The 15234-nt window shown below is 44.1% G+C and overlaps 1 protein-coding gene across 1 annotated transcript in view; it reads right to left on the bottom strand.

The window, feature by feature from the left end:
- The window catches only part of PDZD2 (PDZ domain containing 2), a 362151-nt gene extending 355658 nt beyond the window's left edge, over positions 1–6493 (bottom strand). The window contains exon 1 of the mRNA XM_006873509.1: positions 6012–6493. Coding sequence (XP_006873571.1) covers positions 6012–6490 — 479 coding nt within the window. The 5' untranslated portion in view covers positions 6491–6493. The remainder of the gene's footprint in view (positions 1–6011) is intronic.
- Positions 6494–15234: the final 8741 nt, after the last annotated feature.

Below are 15234 nucleotides of genomic sequence, written 5' to 3'. Positions count from 1 at the left end.
AAGCTACTTTTTATTGAACATCTACCATGTGCCAGAAGTTGTATCCCATACATTAAATAAGCCATCTGATCTCAGCCACTAAAATGCCCTATGAAGGAAATAACACCAACCTACTAACACTGAGTCCTGGTGTGGCACTATAGGTTAATGCATCAGACTGCAAAGTCAGTTTGAACTGAAAGGTTGGTGGTTCAAGCTCACCAGCAGCTCCCTGGAAACCCTATACAGGGTCGCTATGGGTCGGAATTGACTTGACAGCACTTCACAACAACAAACTGCTACTGAGGTAATTTGCCCACAGTCTCAGTCAACAGGATGGTCTGAAAGCCAGCTGTGTCTTATGCCAAAGTCTGTGTTTTGCTCACATTTATTCATTTACAGGAAAGGCCAGACAAGGCCTACGACCTGAAAAATACCTCTTAAGTGAAACCTGGGCCCTTTTACTTTTCAGAAAAGGCTAATTGTTTATGTTTCTTTGGTGTGCGGGTTTTATTTTAATTCATTCCACATTTTGTTACCAATTTGGAACGGTGTGTCCTCAGGGAACAGATCTGATTTACTTATAGAAAGCTAGCAGAGGGAGTGATCGGGGTTACAAACTACTCCTTGTAGAAGCTAATCTAAAAACCATTTTGCGCTCCAAAGAGAAGTCAGCAGGACATTCCAGAAAATCCCATATTCCCCTGAATGAGTATGGTGGAACTTGCAAACAAAACTTTCCTCCAAGTGGTACCAGCTATGCCTGCCAGGTGAGACCCCTGGCATCAGCTACAGGCAATATCCCTCCTAATCCCAGAAGGGTGGCTGAAGCTGAGGGGCTCCCACAGCTACGTGGGGAGTTCAAAAGCAAGCTGCAGGCCACAGAGAGTCCAGCCAATGAGAAGGCAGTAGCAGACTCTGAAATTTCAGGGCAGTTACAGGCTTGGCTTCCAAAGTTGGTCTGCACTGCAGAAAGCCTATCAACCTTGTGCCTCTAAATTTTCTGTTCTTTCCTTAGGGATGAGTCTTCTAAACTGAACTAAAACTAATTTTTGAAATAAGCAAACCATGACTCCATCCACATTTTGCACCTGCTCCTCTCACGCTTTACACACACATGACTTTTCAGAGTATCAATTCCCCAAAACAGTGCTCTCAGATTATCTTTTGTCAGAGGGGAAAATCATCTAAAAATGACTTACCATCACATCAGGTGATGGGGCCAAAATATCACCAAAAACGAACAAAACAACACAACAGCCTATTGCTATCAAATCAATTCTGACTTATAGTAACCCAACGTGGGGTCTGTTAGACTTTAAATCTTTATGGAAACAGACAGACTGGTGGGTTTGAACCAACGATCCAGTGGGTAGCAGCTCAATGCCTAACCCATCGCAACACCTGGACTCCTCAAAATATTGTCAACGGTAATTTTAAGCTCAGAAATCAAGAGAGGGAGGATTGCTCCAAAGAATGTCTCTCTATACTGCAATTGTAAACCTTTGTGTGGCTGATTTATAATGTTGGTGGGCTGAGTGGAAGATTGGTGTGTCAGCCCCTGAAATCCATTGCTGACAAAGAAGGATATGCACTCATTTCATTCTGTTGTAACATCCAGTTGCTAGGAGTTGGAACTGACTGAATGATACCTAACAACAACAACATGAAATCAACTGATAAAGCTGTTTGCTGGGGGTCGAAGAGGTACAGTGGAGTTTGAAGTACACTGGAGTCTCTACAGAACCCTAACTCCAACTCACTAAGTTTTGAAAGTTTTTATTGTGTACACATAAACACTTAGGAATATATAACCATTTAAACAACCAAAGGGCACATTCTGCAAGCCTGCCTCCTGGCTACCAGCACCCAGTCCCTTTCTTTCCATGAGTCCAGAGTCCTCAGCTGGGCTCCCTCTCTCCATGACCTCATCTCTGCCTTTAACTCACTGCTTTTTAGGGCAAAATCTACATGTTGTTGTTGTTAAGTGCCATCAAGTCGGTTCTGACCCATAGTGACCCTGTATAGGGTTTCCAAGGAGCAGCTGGTGAGTTTGAACCACCGACCTTGCAGTTCAAATGGCTTTGCAGTCTGGCGCATTAACCCACAGATCTACACCAGGACACATAAGTAGATGGAAACAACTAAGGTTGGAGGACATTGTTAGTCAGTTGCAAACAGTGGGAAAGAAGGTTTTAAAAGCATTCAAAACACTTCAAACTACCTCCTATCTCGATCTCAAAATGTTTCTAGTCCTAAAGTTCTGGCAGATACAAATGCCGAGGGGTTCTGTATTAAAAGTGGGTTTCCCTTTATAGCATGAGGAGGGGCTTCTATTTTCCTTGTCCGTTTGGGTAGGTGGAATTCTCACAGTTGAATCATTTTTTCTCCTGCTGTTACTGTTATTTAGTGCTGTCGAGTCAATTCTGCCTCATAGAGACCCTGTTTAGGATTTCCGAGGAGTGGCTGGTGGGTTTGAACTGCTGACCTTACGATTCAAAGTGACTTTGGGGTTCAGTGCTTATGTTACCATGCCTCAGGAGTTATTTTATCAAGCTATAAATCAGTCATGAAATGAAGAAGCAGACCACAGGACCAGGAACAAAGTAGAGTGTTGGGGTAAACTTTGAAATAGCAGATTACAGTGGGTAGGAACACTGTGGAGGCAGGTAAGCCCAGGTTCAAATTCAACTCTGCCACTTAGTTGACTTTGGGCAAGTGGCATGGTCTCTCTGTGGCCAAGCTTTGTCATGTAAAGCTGTCCTTTATAGACTTGTTATTGTGCCATCGAGTTGGTTCCAACTCATAGCGACTTTGTATAAGGTGTTTCCCAGAGCAGCCGGTGGGTCTGAAGTGCTGGCTCTGCAGTTACTAGTCCAGTGTTTATTCTACAGCCCCACATCAGAGCTCTTATAGGGATAATAGAGTAAATGACTTTCTAACCTGATAGAAACTTCTCAGAAAATAGTATGTATCATAATTTAAGAGAACCAAAGAGTGGGCCTTGATAAATCATGCTAGTCTCCTTTTCTTTCTTGTCAACTTCCTGGTTATTATGGGGGGCAGTGGGAGCCCACGACCACTAGTACCTCACTCATGAAAATAAAACAAACCAAAACCATTGGCCATCGAGTTGATTCTGACTTACTGCAACCCCTCATGACCCAGACTAGAAGCACTTCATTGGGTTTTCTTGGCTGTAATTCTTGCAGAAGCGGTTTCCCAGTCCTTTCTTCTAGGGTGTTGCTGGGTGGATCTGAACCACTAACCTTTAGGTAACTAGTCAAGTGTAAACCATTTATGCCAACCAGGGACTTTTTCATGCTCTCTTAAAGACTCAGCAGTGGGTCTCGTCCTCTCCTTCCTCCCAACTCAACAAACATATCTCAGTGGCCTCAGGAAATACCATCCACCACCTGGCCATCACATGTGCTGACCACAGCATGTTGTTATTGTTGTTAAGTGCCATCGAGTTGGTTCTGACTCATATATAGGGCTTCCAAGGAGCAGTTGGTGAGTTTGGACCACCAAACTTGTGGTTCAAACCAATCTTGTAGTCCAGTGCTTATCCTACAGCACCACACAAAGACTGCAGTATAAAAACAGGGAATATCAAAGTCATAGTCCTCTATTATTCCTCCTTCTAAATACTTCTTAGTTATAGCTCCCTCCAAATCAGACACATGCTAATGGTGGAGGCTCCCAGGGGTGGCTTTGAGAGGAAGATCCCCGCTTCTAACCCTAAGGACCTAGTCCCTAGAGATTAGAGTCGCCTTCTCAACTTCATATGACACACTGAGCTCTGTGGGGATCGATCCTGCTCTTTTCCCAAGGGTAACTCTATTTGTAAATAAAATAATTTCTCTGTAACAGCCCTCCTTTCAAATTGGCAGTCTCTCTCAATAACTACTAGTCAGGCACACAGCCATTAACCATGACCATCTCTTCAGTTCAAGAGATAATCAAAAGGCAATCCTGATGAGAATAATGTGCCGCCAGCCTTTCACCCGGGCTCATGTAAACTCGGACCACACTGTATGTGCTTAACAGTTTGTCCTGGTACTTGTAGGTCTATTTTCCCTCATCTCCACCTGCACTCTGCCCCGGGAGGCTGCGTACGGGCATCAGTGGATCCCTGCCCCCTGGTCTCTGGCTGGTTTCTGCTAATGGAAAGTGCTGGTTGAAGAAGATTAATGTTCAGGTATTCCTTCTCTGGCTGTTTTCCTGCAGCAGGCTCTCCTTGTTCCAAGTCTGTCTCACCCGATGGTCACCACATGTCTGCAGGCTGCCTTCTAGCCATGATTCTCCCTCTGAGACATAAGAACCTATCTCACAAGAGTCCTTAAAAGCCTGCCAATATGTATCCATCTCAGAATATTCTGAAATTTCTTACTTCTATTCTCTTTCATATTGTTGTTGAAGTGCCGTCAAGTCGGTTCTGACCCATAGCGACCCTGTAGATGGTTCCAAGGAGCGACTGGTGAGCTTGAACTGCCAACCTTGTGGTTCAAACCAACTTTGTAGCCTAGTGCATTAACCCACAGTGCCACACCAGGACTCCATTCTTTTTCATATATACCCATAATTAAAACTCTGGTAAGCAGTAAAGGATTAACTAGGCAGGTTTGGGATGTTCAAATCCTAAATTTTCCAAAGTAAGAGCTGTCCCCTTGACCAGCTCCTGGGAACCAGCCTGTCTTTGGACTGTCTTGCCTGGTAGGAGTGTCAGGGTGTACCTGGGTTCTAGACAACACCAGATACTTTATGCTAACACGGTGATTTATTGTAGGGACTCTGAGTCATACTATACTAGTCTGACCTCTGGAGGGGCTGGAATCTCAGCAACTGAGGTTCAGCCACATGGACACTCTGTGCATACGCTACTGACCCTCATGAAAATCCTGGACACAGGCTCAGGTGAGCAACCCAGTTGGCAATACTTACCTGTTGGAATACATCATGGCTGAGGGGATTCAGTGTGGAGCTGTGGGATAATGCACCGGACTGCAAGGCAGGTTTAGACTGTAAGGTTGGTGGTTTAAATTCACCAGCTGCTCCCCGGAAGCCCTATTCAGGGTTGCTATGAGTCAGAACTGATGCAAAGGCACTTAACAACCATAACCTATCAAGTCACTGGGAAAGGACAACTAGAAGCTTATGCCTGGGCTCTCCTGCGGCCTTTTTATCTTGGCTGATTTTAGTCTCTATCTTTTCACTGCAATAAATTATAACCACAAGTTTAACACCTTTTTTGAGTTCTGTTAGTGCTTCTAGCAAATCAGTGAACCAAAGGTGGTCTTTGTTGCTGTTGATATTTGCCATTGAGTTGATTCTGACCCAAGCGACCCTTTATAGGATTTCCAAGGAGCGGCTGGTGAGTTTGAACCGCTAACCTTATGGTTCAAACTGACCTTGTGGTCCAGCACCTTATCCTCCAACACCACACCAGTACTCCCAAAAATGACAAAACTATTTGATCACAACTTAGTACCATGGTAGTGGCCACAAAGATAGAAAATAGAACTCCTTATGTCCAGGAACATTCAGACACAGTCCAAGAGGATAATCCAGGATGGGGATAATACCAGGGAACTTCTAAAGACATTCCAATCATCTCAAGAGACTTTTGAGCTGTGGGCCTGGGAGCCATGTGGTTACTGCTTTTAGGGTGCTATGAGACAGATCAATGGAAACATCCATGACTCAACCTTTGGGGCTCAGATTGCAGGTGGGACACTGGGCTGAGTGGACAAAAGCGTCTAACTCAACGGGTCAGACATGGCTCAATGCTTGTGTTATTTCTTCTCTTTCTAACCCAAGTTTCAGGGAAAAAGAAAATATCCAACGTTTGAGTCCTCTAAGAGAGGATAAAGCGGAAAAGAAAAAATCAACACCAGGAAAATTCAATTTAGAGAATGTGTTTTCCTTTCTTAGAGTCCATGCTGCCGGCTTGATGGCACAGTAGGACTCGTTCATCTGTGCAGCGCACATGACAGTATGAGACCCAGGCCAGCTGGACTGCCCCTACTCACCTGGCCCCACTGACATCCACTCCAACCATCAGCTGCCCGTTCAGGGAGAGGATCTCATCCCGCAGCCGGACCTTCCCACTCTTCCCTGCAGGGCTGTTCTTCTTCAGCTCCGTCACCCAGATGCAGCCCACATCCAGCACAGGACCCTGGTGGGTCTTCCTCTTCTTGCCCCCTCTACGCTTTTCACCATAGTCCCCGAAGACGGGGATGTTCCCGAAACTGAGGCCCACATTCTCTGCATCCCCCAGCTCCTTGGTGAGGTACACAGTGCAGATCTCCATCTCGGGGAGCTGGAGGTCAGGAGGTGGCACTGCACTCTCATCCACAGAGAAGTTCAGCTGGATGTACTCCTGCAGCTTCCGGATGGCCGCCTGGCAGAGCCGCTGCTCGGGGCCCGCCCCGCCCTCTCGCAGGCTGTTCTGCAGCCACTGGTAGAGGAGGGGCAGGTGCAGCACGGCATTGTCCTGGGTGATGGGCATGGTGCTCACTCCTGGGGGCAGGGTCCCGTGGGACCCCCCATCCCTTGGGAACCCTGGCTGTCATCGATTTTGTCTGTGTTCATGTTCAGGCTGACAGATGAGCCCAGGAGATGCCTACTCAGAACTGGGCTGTTGGTCTTGGCAGGAACAGGACAGTAGGAACAGTCACGCTGGTGTGCTCAGCATGGCAAGGAAGGAAGTGTCCCATAAGTTCTCGCTTGGTTAACTTGCCCATGCAAGTGACATGGAAATGGAGTATTCCTCCAGCAGTGACAGCATGTCCCTCTTGGGCTCATTCACACCTGGGAAAGGAAGAGGAAGAGACAAAACAGTCCAGTGACTACAGCGAGCTTCTGACACAGAGCACACGGCCTTCTCTATTGCAGAAGGATGCTGTCGGCTTTTCAGAAAGCAAGCTTATGCCCGGAACCCAGCGTGACTCCCTGTATCCTACACACACACACACACACACAACACACACACCCTCGGACAGAACCTTCTGGAATGCTGATCGTTTCCAGGAAGTTCCCTGATTAGCAGGGAAATGAGGTGACTTCTGCCAGGACTAAAACAACAAACTCACATGCAATGAGGAGGCCATGTATTTAAAACCTTCTATGATGTCCTTGTTAGGAGCCACTGAGTGGGTTCCAATGCATAGTGACCCTGTGCACCATAGAAGGAAACACTGCCCGGTCCTGGGTCACCCTCATAATCCTTTTGTTTGAGCCCCGAGCCGAAGCCACTGTGTCAATACAGCTCTTTGAGGGTCACCCTCTTTTTTTGCTGACCCTCTTATATCCTTAAAATGCGTTGCCATAGAATCAATTTCAATTTAACCCATAAGGACCAGAGAAGATAAAGTAGATCTGTTTCTTAGGGTTTCCCAGACTAAATCTTTATGAGAGCAGGTCATCTCATAGGCTTGGACCAGATTTTATAATCAGCAGCCTGCCCTTCACCCACGGTGCCACCAGGGCTCCCTCTTATATCTTTGTTGTTGTCGTCATTGTTAAGTGACGTCAAATCGGTTCTAACTCATAGTGGCCCAATATAGGGTTTCCGAGGCGATAAATCTTTGCCAGAACAGAAATTCTCATCTTTATCTCTCTGAGTGGTTGGTGGGCTTGAACCACTGACCTTGTGATTCACAGTCTAGTGCTTAGACTACAGAGCCACCATGCTCCCCTTATAACCTTGTTGTTGTTAATGCCATGTGCTGTCAAGTCAGTTCTAATTCATGGCGACTCTGTATAGGGTTTCCAAGGAAGGGCTGCTGAGATTGAATGGTAAACCATGAGGTTCAAACTGACTTTGCAGTCTAGTGCATTAACCCACAGCGCCACACCAGGATTTCCTCACATCCGTAGGTATGTGTCCATTTAACTTAACGAGCTCTATTGCTGAACAAGGATTGCTCTCCAATCCAGGGCTTTGTTCAGCCAGTTACCACCACAGAGATTCTGGCTCTGCACTAGGGCAATGTTAGTCCACGGAGATTGCAAGGGAATTGTCGGCCTTTGTGTCCATCCTGTAGCTGTCGTTTGCCTCTTTCCTCTCCCTCCTGCACGCTGTTGAAAGTGACCTATTCCCAGCCAACCCAAACAGTATCTCCAGGATGAAATAACTTTGCTCCCTTTTGCTTACTTTTTTCTTTAAATATCTAATTTTTTTTAAGTGTGGTAAAATATGAATCACATAAAATTTAGCATTTGAGCCATTTTAAAATTGTACGCTTAAAATTGTACAGTTTAAAATTACATTAAATGTAATTAATGCCATTAATTACATTCACATTATTGTGTAACCATCATCAATGAGTATTTCTAAAGTGTTTTCATCACCTAAACAGACACTCTGTACTCATTAAGCTATGACTCCTCGTTGCCCATTCCCCTCTCATCAACTTTCGGTCCCTACCATTTGCCTATTCAAGATATTTCATAATTGAGATTGGATGATGCTTGTTTCTTGTTGTCAGGCCCCAATTCTTAGTGACCCCCAGAATGAAACACTGCCCAGTCCTGTGCGATCCTTAGAATTGTTAGGTTTGAGCACTACCACTTGCCTAATCTAGATACTTCGTATAAGTGAGATCAGACACTATTTGCCCTTCGGTATCTGGCTTGTTTCACTTAGCACATTGTTTTCAAGGTTCATGCACACTGCAGCATGTATTAAAACTTTGGTCCTTTATAGAGTGGAGTGATTAATTGTTTGGCGATGCGCCATTTTGTTTATCCATTCATTTGTTGATGGATACTTGGGTTGCTCTGACCTACTAGATACTGAACATTGGTACTCAAGCAGCTCTTTGCTGGCTCTCCAGAACACTGCTCAAAGCTGTGCTGCCACTCAGGAGGTAGCAGGGCCACATGAGGCAGGTGTGTCTCCTCTACTACAGCTGGTACGTACGGACTGACCTCGTTCCCTCTGAATTCTGCACAGTGCCTTACACATAAGAGGTCCCCAATGAAAGGTTAACTGAATTCCATTGCCAATTCTCCTCCTCTACCAAAGAAACATTGTACCTCCATCCTCTGTAAACAGAGAAAAATGATCCCTTTCCAAACTTCACCTTCACTCAGAGAAAGTCAATATCAACCACGCAGCCTAAGATGGAAAATGTTCTCTGGGCATCTCGGAAAGCGATTTAACAAGGAATAATAATAAATGGGAGAGGTGACAGAAGCCGTGTCAACAATAAATGACCTTATTACCCAGTAGCCATAAAGAAATTTCCAATACAGTGAGCTTGGATTTTCTAAAAAAAAACTTGAGTGCCAGATATTAACTGGTTCCAAATAAATCAAAAGCTGAACAAATATCATCTAAATAAGCACATGCCTACGAAAAAGAAATCCAAGATCAAAGAAAAGATAGTCCGCATATGCACAAAGATCGAATGTCTCCTAGACCCAAATAAATAACAACTCTCTTTGAAAAATAACTTCATACACAAACCTATTAACATCTTATGAATAAATCAAAACATGTTTCTTCAGGCCTAACTACCTTTATGAGTCTTTTTTTTTTCACTGACTATGAGAAAGTGAAGCTAAATGAGCTTTAAGGTCCTGGTGTGGTGCTGTGGCTTAACGCACTGGGCTACAAAGCTGCTTTGATGCACAAGACTGGCAGTTCAAGCTCACCAGCCGCTCCTCACTAATCCTATACAGGGTCGCTAAGAGTAGGCACTTAACAACACCACAACAACATGCTCAAAGTGAGGTTCTTAAACACAATGACAGTGTCTTATTCCTCAATACAATCCTTACTGCGAAACAATGCCTATCACATTGCAGACTCTCAAAAATTAAAAAATATTTTTTGAAGTTAAGATCCTTTAAATTACATTTTGAATGGTCTGTGATTCAGCTGATGGTTCCGTTGTTATTGTTGTATACTTTGGATTCTGTCTGACTCCTAACAACCATATATGTCAGAGTAAACCCGCTGCTAGGGCTTCTAGGCCATACCTACTAAAGGAGCACAGAGCCAGCGCTCTTCAACCCAGGACTCCTAACAACTGTATATGTCAGAGTAAACCCGCGGCTAGGGCTTCTAGGCCGTACATACTATGAGAGCACAGAGCCAGTGCTCTTCAACCCAGGACTCCTAACAACCATATATGTCAGAGTAAACCCGCTGCTAGGGCTTCTAGGCTGTACCTACTATGAGAGCACAGAGCCAGCGCTCTTCAACCCAGGACTCCTAACAACCATATATGTCAGAGTAAACCCGCCGCTAGGGCTTCTAGGCTGTACCTACTATGAGAGCACAGAGCCAGCGCTCTTCAACCCGGGACTCCTAACAACCATATATGTCAGAGTAAACCCGCGACTAGGGCTTCTAGGCCGTACATACTATGAGAGCACAGAGCCAGTGCTCTTCAACCCAGGACGCCTTCCAGTCAATGCAACCACTGGGGCTCCTTGAAATGCTTCTAGACATGTGAAAACAGAGTGAATGTCCTGTGCAAGATGTTCTTTAAATAAGTCTGATTGAAGAAAACTGAACTTAACAGTCAAAAGAATTCTTTTTTTCCAGGTGTTAATTTGTATTCATTCATTCAGCAAATATTGATTGAATATCTATTATGAACCAGGCTTGAACCTGTCACTGAAAGTAGAACTGTTAATAAGCCATATTCCTTGTCCTGGAGGAATTCATAGTCTACTGGGGAGATGCATAAATGAATGCAAATTGGGGTGTAATAAGTCTATGACAATCCTATTAACTGTCTCCATCTGCCAAAACTGACAGAGCTACATCCTTCGCAGCTACATCTGTACAATAAAACCCACCCCAGCCCGTGTCAAATGGTCCAGAGCTTGGCATCTCATCCTACCTGGGACATTCTGAGTTCTTCCCCTGAGAATTGAGAACTAGCCCCAGAGAGAAGGCATCCATTTCTAACATGAGGCAGGAGCTCCGAAAGGCAAGATTCTACCTGCTGTGTGGACTGAGTAGCAAAGAAAGTCAACCTGACAAGGACTAAAAATGAAGCGGATCAGGATGCAGCAGAGCCAAAAGGCTGGGGAGAGAACTTCACTTCCTCAGCTCCCCACAGCTCCTTCTGCACACAGGCTGCATTACCGCCTCCCCCACCCCCGACCTGAAAGGCCGTATCAATCCTTACAAGAAATTACACTTAAAAATTTTAACTGAACAAAATAAATAAATAAATACAACTTTAAAAAAAAGACAAAGGGAAAAAGTAAATCAAAACAGAATTTAATCATGAACAATTCCCTCCTTTGCCATGAGTTCAGAAATGGAAAATGCCGGGCTACAATTACTGAACATTTGATCAAAGACAGTAGAGAAGAATCCTAACCAAAAAGGGTAACACAGAGTAGAATTTCAAATTCTCATGGAATCCAAACTTTCTGGAAACAGAGGCTGGATGACCCCCCAAACGAATGCCCTGAGATCATCGTTATGCCTTAAACAAAGAATATATATATTATCTTCTTAAAACTCAACAACAGTTTAGCTTAACTAGTAAAGACTGTGCCTTGAGCAGTGTGGTCATTTGAGAATTAACTATATGGCATTAAATTGACAACAGGGACTAGAAAGATCAAGTAGGAGCCTCAGGGAGCAGTATGTTGCTGTTAATGGAGGAGACACAACTCTGAAAAGGAGGGTGAGAATTGAGGAAACAACATGAAAAGTATCATCAAGGTCACCGGCTTCTAGATAGAGAAATTGTGGACTTGGTGTGTGTTCTGCTGGGTGTATTTTCAACCATAGTAACAACAACAACCAAATGATTTTTAAATAGCAAATGTCTAAATGATAATGAATACTACTTGGATTTCTTTTTTTTGCAATACATTGCAAAGTTGCCAGTACATTGGAGGTGAGCAGAGCTGATTGGTTCTGCTTTTATCAGTTGTCCAGCTGTAGTGCAAACAGTTACAGCCAAGTGGATTCTGTCACAGGATACCAGCAGGGCTGCTAGAAGCCCACCCCACTCACTGAAGGTGGAGGGGGCAAGGAAGCAGTTTTCAGAAAGGAGACATTGTTGCCAAGTGCTCTGACAATCCAAAGGCATCCGGTATTATTCTTAGGTATTCATGGGCAACATAGCCTTTCGATTCCATACCTACATTTAAGAACGTTCCAGTAATCCTTCCAGTCCCCTATTCTACCAAATCATTTCCCCAGTATATCATATCACCAGGGAAGTAGAGGCATTCCTATTCACTGCAATGATTGGCAATGACTTGAGGCATTAGAAAAGATGCATAATTTTGCAATACTATGAAAAACTTGTTTCTTCTACAACATCAAACAACATACTTGAATAACCAAAATGTTGACTAGAGAAGATTCAGAAGAAAAAGGATAAGCAAAGAGTTACAATCCTTATAGATCATTCCTTAACAGCTGGTCTGCAAAGGTCTGCTGGTCTGCAACGCTTTTCATTCTGAAGATTAGCCCATTTTCAACAATGAGCAGAATTTGTGGATAGCAAGGTTCACGTTTGTCTATCATACATAATTCCGCAATTAGATTCCCATCTCAAGTAAACAGCCATGATAATTTAAATTAATTTTGAGTAGCCTGAAGTTGACAACCTTAATATTCAAAATAAATGCTCTGTAACTGAAGTAATCTGTTGATATGGTAGTGTTGTTGGTGTTGTCAGGTGCCATCGAGTTGGTACCGACTCACAGCAGACCAAAACACTGCCCGATCCTGGGCCAACCTCACTACTATTGCCACGCTTGAGTCCACTGATGCTGCCATTTGGCCAATCCATCTCTTTAGGGGTCTTCTTCTTTTTCTCTGACCCTCCACCTTACCAAACATGATATCCTTCTCCAGTGACTGGTCTCTCCTGACAATATGTCTGAAGTATGAGAGATGAAGTTTGGCCATCCTGGCCTCCAAGGAGCACTCTGGCTGCACTTCTTCCAAAATGGATCTATTGGTTCTTTTGGCAGCCCATGGCACTTTCAATATTTTCCTCCAACACCATAACTCAAAAGCATCTATTCTTCTACAGTCTTCCTTATTCACTGTCCAGCTTTCGCATTTATATGAAGTGACTAAAATTATTATGGCTTGAATCAGGTGTACCTTAGTCCTCACAATGACTTCTTTACTCATTAACACTTTAAAGAGGTCTTTTGCAGTAGATTTGTCCAATACAGTATGCCATTCGATTTCCTGACCGCTGTTTCCATGGGCGTTGACTATGGATCAAGCAAAATGAAATCCTCGACAACTTCAATCTCTTCTCTGGTACTAATCTAAAGGCTGCCAATTAGAACTCTCAGAAGGTCTGAATTCTGTCCCTTTATAGAATACAGTGAAGAAAACTCTACGGAGCATCAGTTCCCACTCATAGCCACCCCGTATAGGGTTTCCAAGGAGCAGCTTGATAGGTTTGAATTCCAACCTTGTGTCAGTCCAGTGCTGATCCAACAGCACCACACCAAGAGTCCAAACAAAACAACTACAAATATTATAACACCAGGTGGTGATCAGTTCTATAAAGAAAATCATGGTAGTGTCAGAGGACAGCAAGTGTCGGGGGTATAAATGATTTACAGGGCTAGGAAAGGCCTCTCTGAGGTGGGATTTGAGAAGAGATCTGAATAAAGTGAGAGAAGAAGCCACCTTGAGCCTCCAGAAAGGATGTCATCTCATGCCCAACACAAAGTGTCATAATGAACGAGAAGCTACGGAGGGCAATGAACAAGGAGTTCCTTCCACAGGAATGAGGGGTTGCCATGACTGGACCATGGAATCTTGCTCTTCTGGCCCTTTATAGAGTTCAGATTTGACCACTGCTATACAGAATTGAAACATTTACTGATGAAGATCAAAGAGCACAGCCTTCGGCATGGATTGCATCTCAATGTCAAGAAAACAAAAATCCTCACCACTGGACCAATAAACAACATTCTTATCAACGGAGAAAAGATTGAAGTTGTCAAGGACTTCATTCTTCTTGGATCAACAATCAACACTCACGGAAGCAGCAGTCAAGAGATCAGACAATGTATTGCATTAGGCAAATCTGCTGCACAAGACCTTTTCAAAGTGTTGAAGAGCAAGGATATCACCTTGAGGACTAAGATACGCCTGATCCAAGACATGATATTTTCAATAACCTCATATGAATGCAAAAGCTGAACAGTGAATAAGGAAGATCATAGAAGAATTGATGCCTTTGAATTGTGGTGTTGGAGGAGAATACTAAAAGTGCCATGGACTGCCAAAGAACCAATAGATCTGTTTTGGAAGCAGTGCAGCCAAAGTGCTCCTTGGAGGCCAAGATGGCTAAACTTCATCTCTCAGACTTTGGACATATTGTCAGGAGGGAACAGTTGCTGGAGAAAGATATCATGCTTGGTAAGATGGAGGGTCGGAGAGAAAGAGGAAGACCCCCAACAAGATGGATTGGCCAGGTAGCATCATTGATGGACTCAAGTGTGGCAGCAGTAGTTAGGTTGGCCCAGGATCGGACATTGTTTCCTTCTGCTGTGCATGGGGTCGCTGTGAGTTGGTTCCGACTCGATGGTACCTGACAACAACAACAACAACAACACAGAATTGAGTGACTGCTGTATTTTCCATTAGCCCCTTTAACAAGTGAGAGTTCCGTATTGTAACACTCCTATGAATTTCTCTGCAATGTTTGTTGAACATGTTGGAACTTGGTCATAAGGAGTCATATCCAGAGCTGATGGACAGGGCCACACACCACACAGAGATGCAGGGCTCTCCTCTGGATATGCTAACTGCATAAGGTGTGGGAACCAAGAGCCTAGCCCACGCATGGAAAGAAGGGTATATGCCTGAGTAACCAAAGAAGAGGAGTGTGGTTGCGAATGCTGGCTACCTATACAGTATCCACTTTCCCCTCTTCCTTACTAACAGAATTCCTCCTCTGTTTGTTGAGCAAATACCCAGTCAAAAAATGGTTTCTTGGGACCCAGTAAAGTTATTGGGTGGGACTTTCAGGAAGGCGCCTATTGTATGAGGTGTGTATATGTGTTCTTTTTTTCCTTTTTTGGCTTAGAATGTACATGTGATGGCTGGGACTGTCACAGCCATTTTGTGATCAACCATAAGGAAAAGTCAAGATCCTTGAGTAACAGTACACTAATCCTGGACTTTCTCCAGTCTCTTATTGTTGTTGTTGTTAAGTGCCATCGAGTCATTTCTGACTCATAGTGACCTTGTATAAGGTTTCCAAGGAACGACTGATGAATCTGAAC

Source organism: Chrysochloris asiatica, unplaced genomic scaffold (genome assembly GCF_000296735.1).
Source record: "Chrysochloris asiatica unplaced genomic scaffold, ChrAsi1.0 scaffold00243, whole genome shotgun sequence".
NCBI classification, from domain to species: domain Eukaryota; kingdom Metazoa; phylum Chordata; class Mammalia; order Afrosoricida; family Chrysochloridae; genus Chrysochloris; species Chrysochloris asiatica.
Note: the sequence above shows the minus strand (reverse complement) of the source record. Positions and strands in the feature narration are given on the sequence as shown.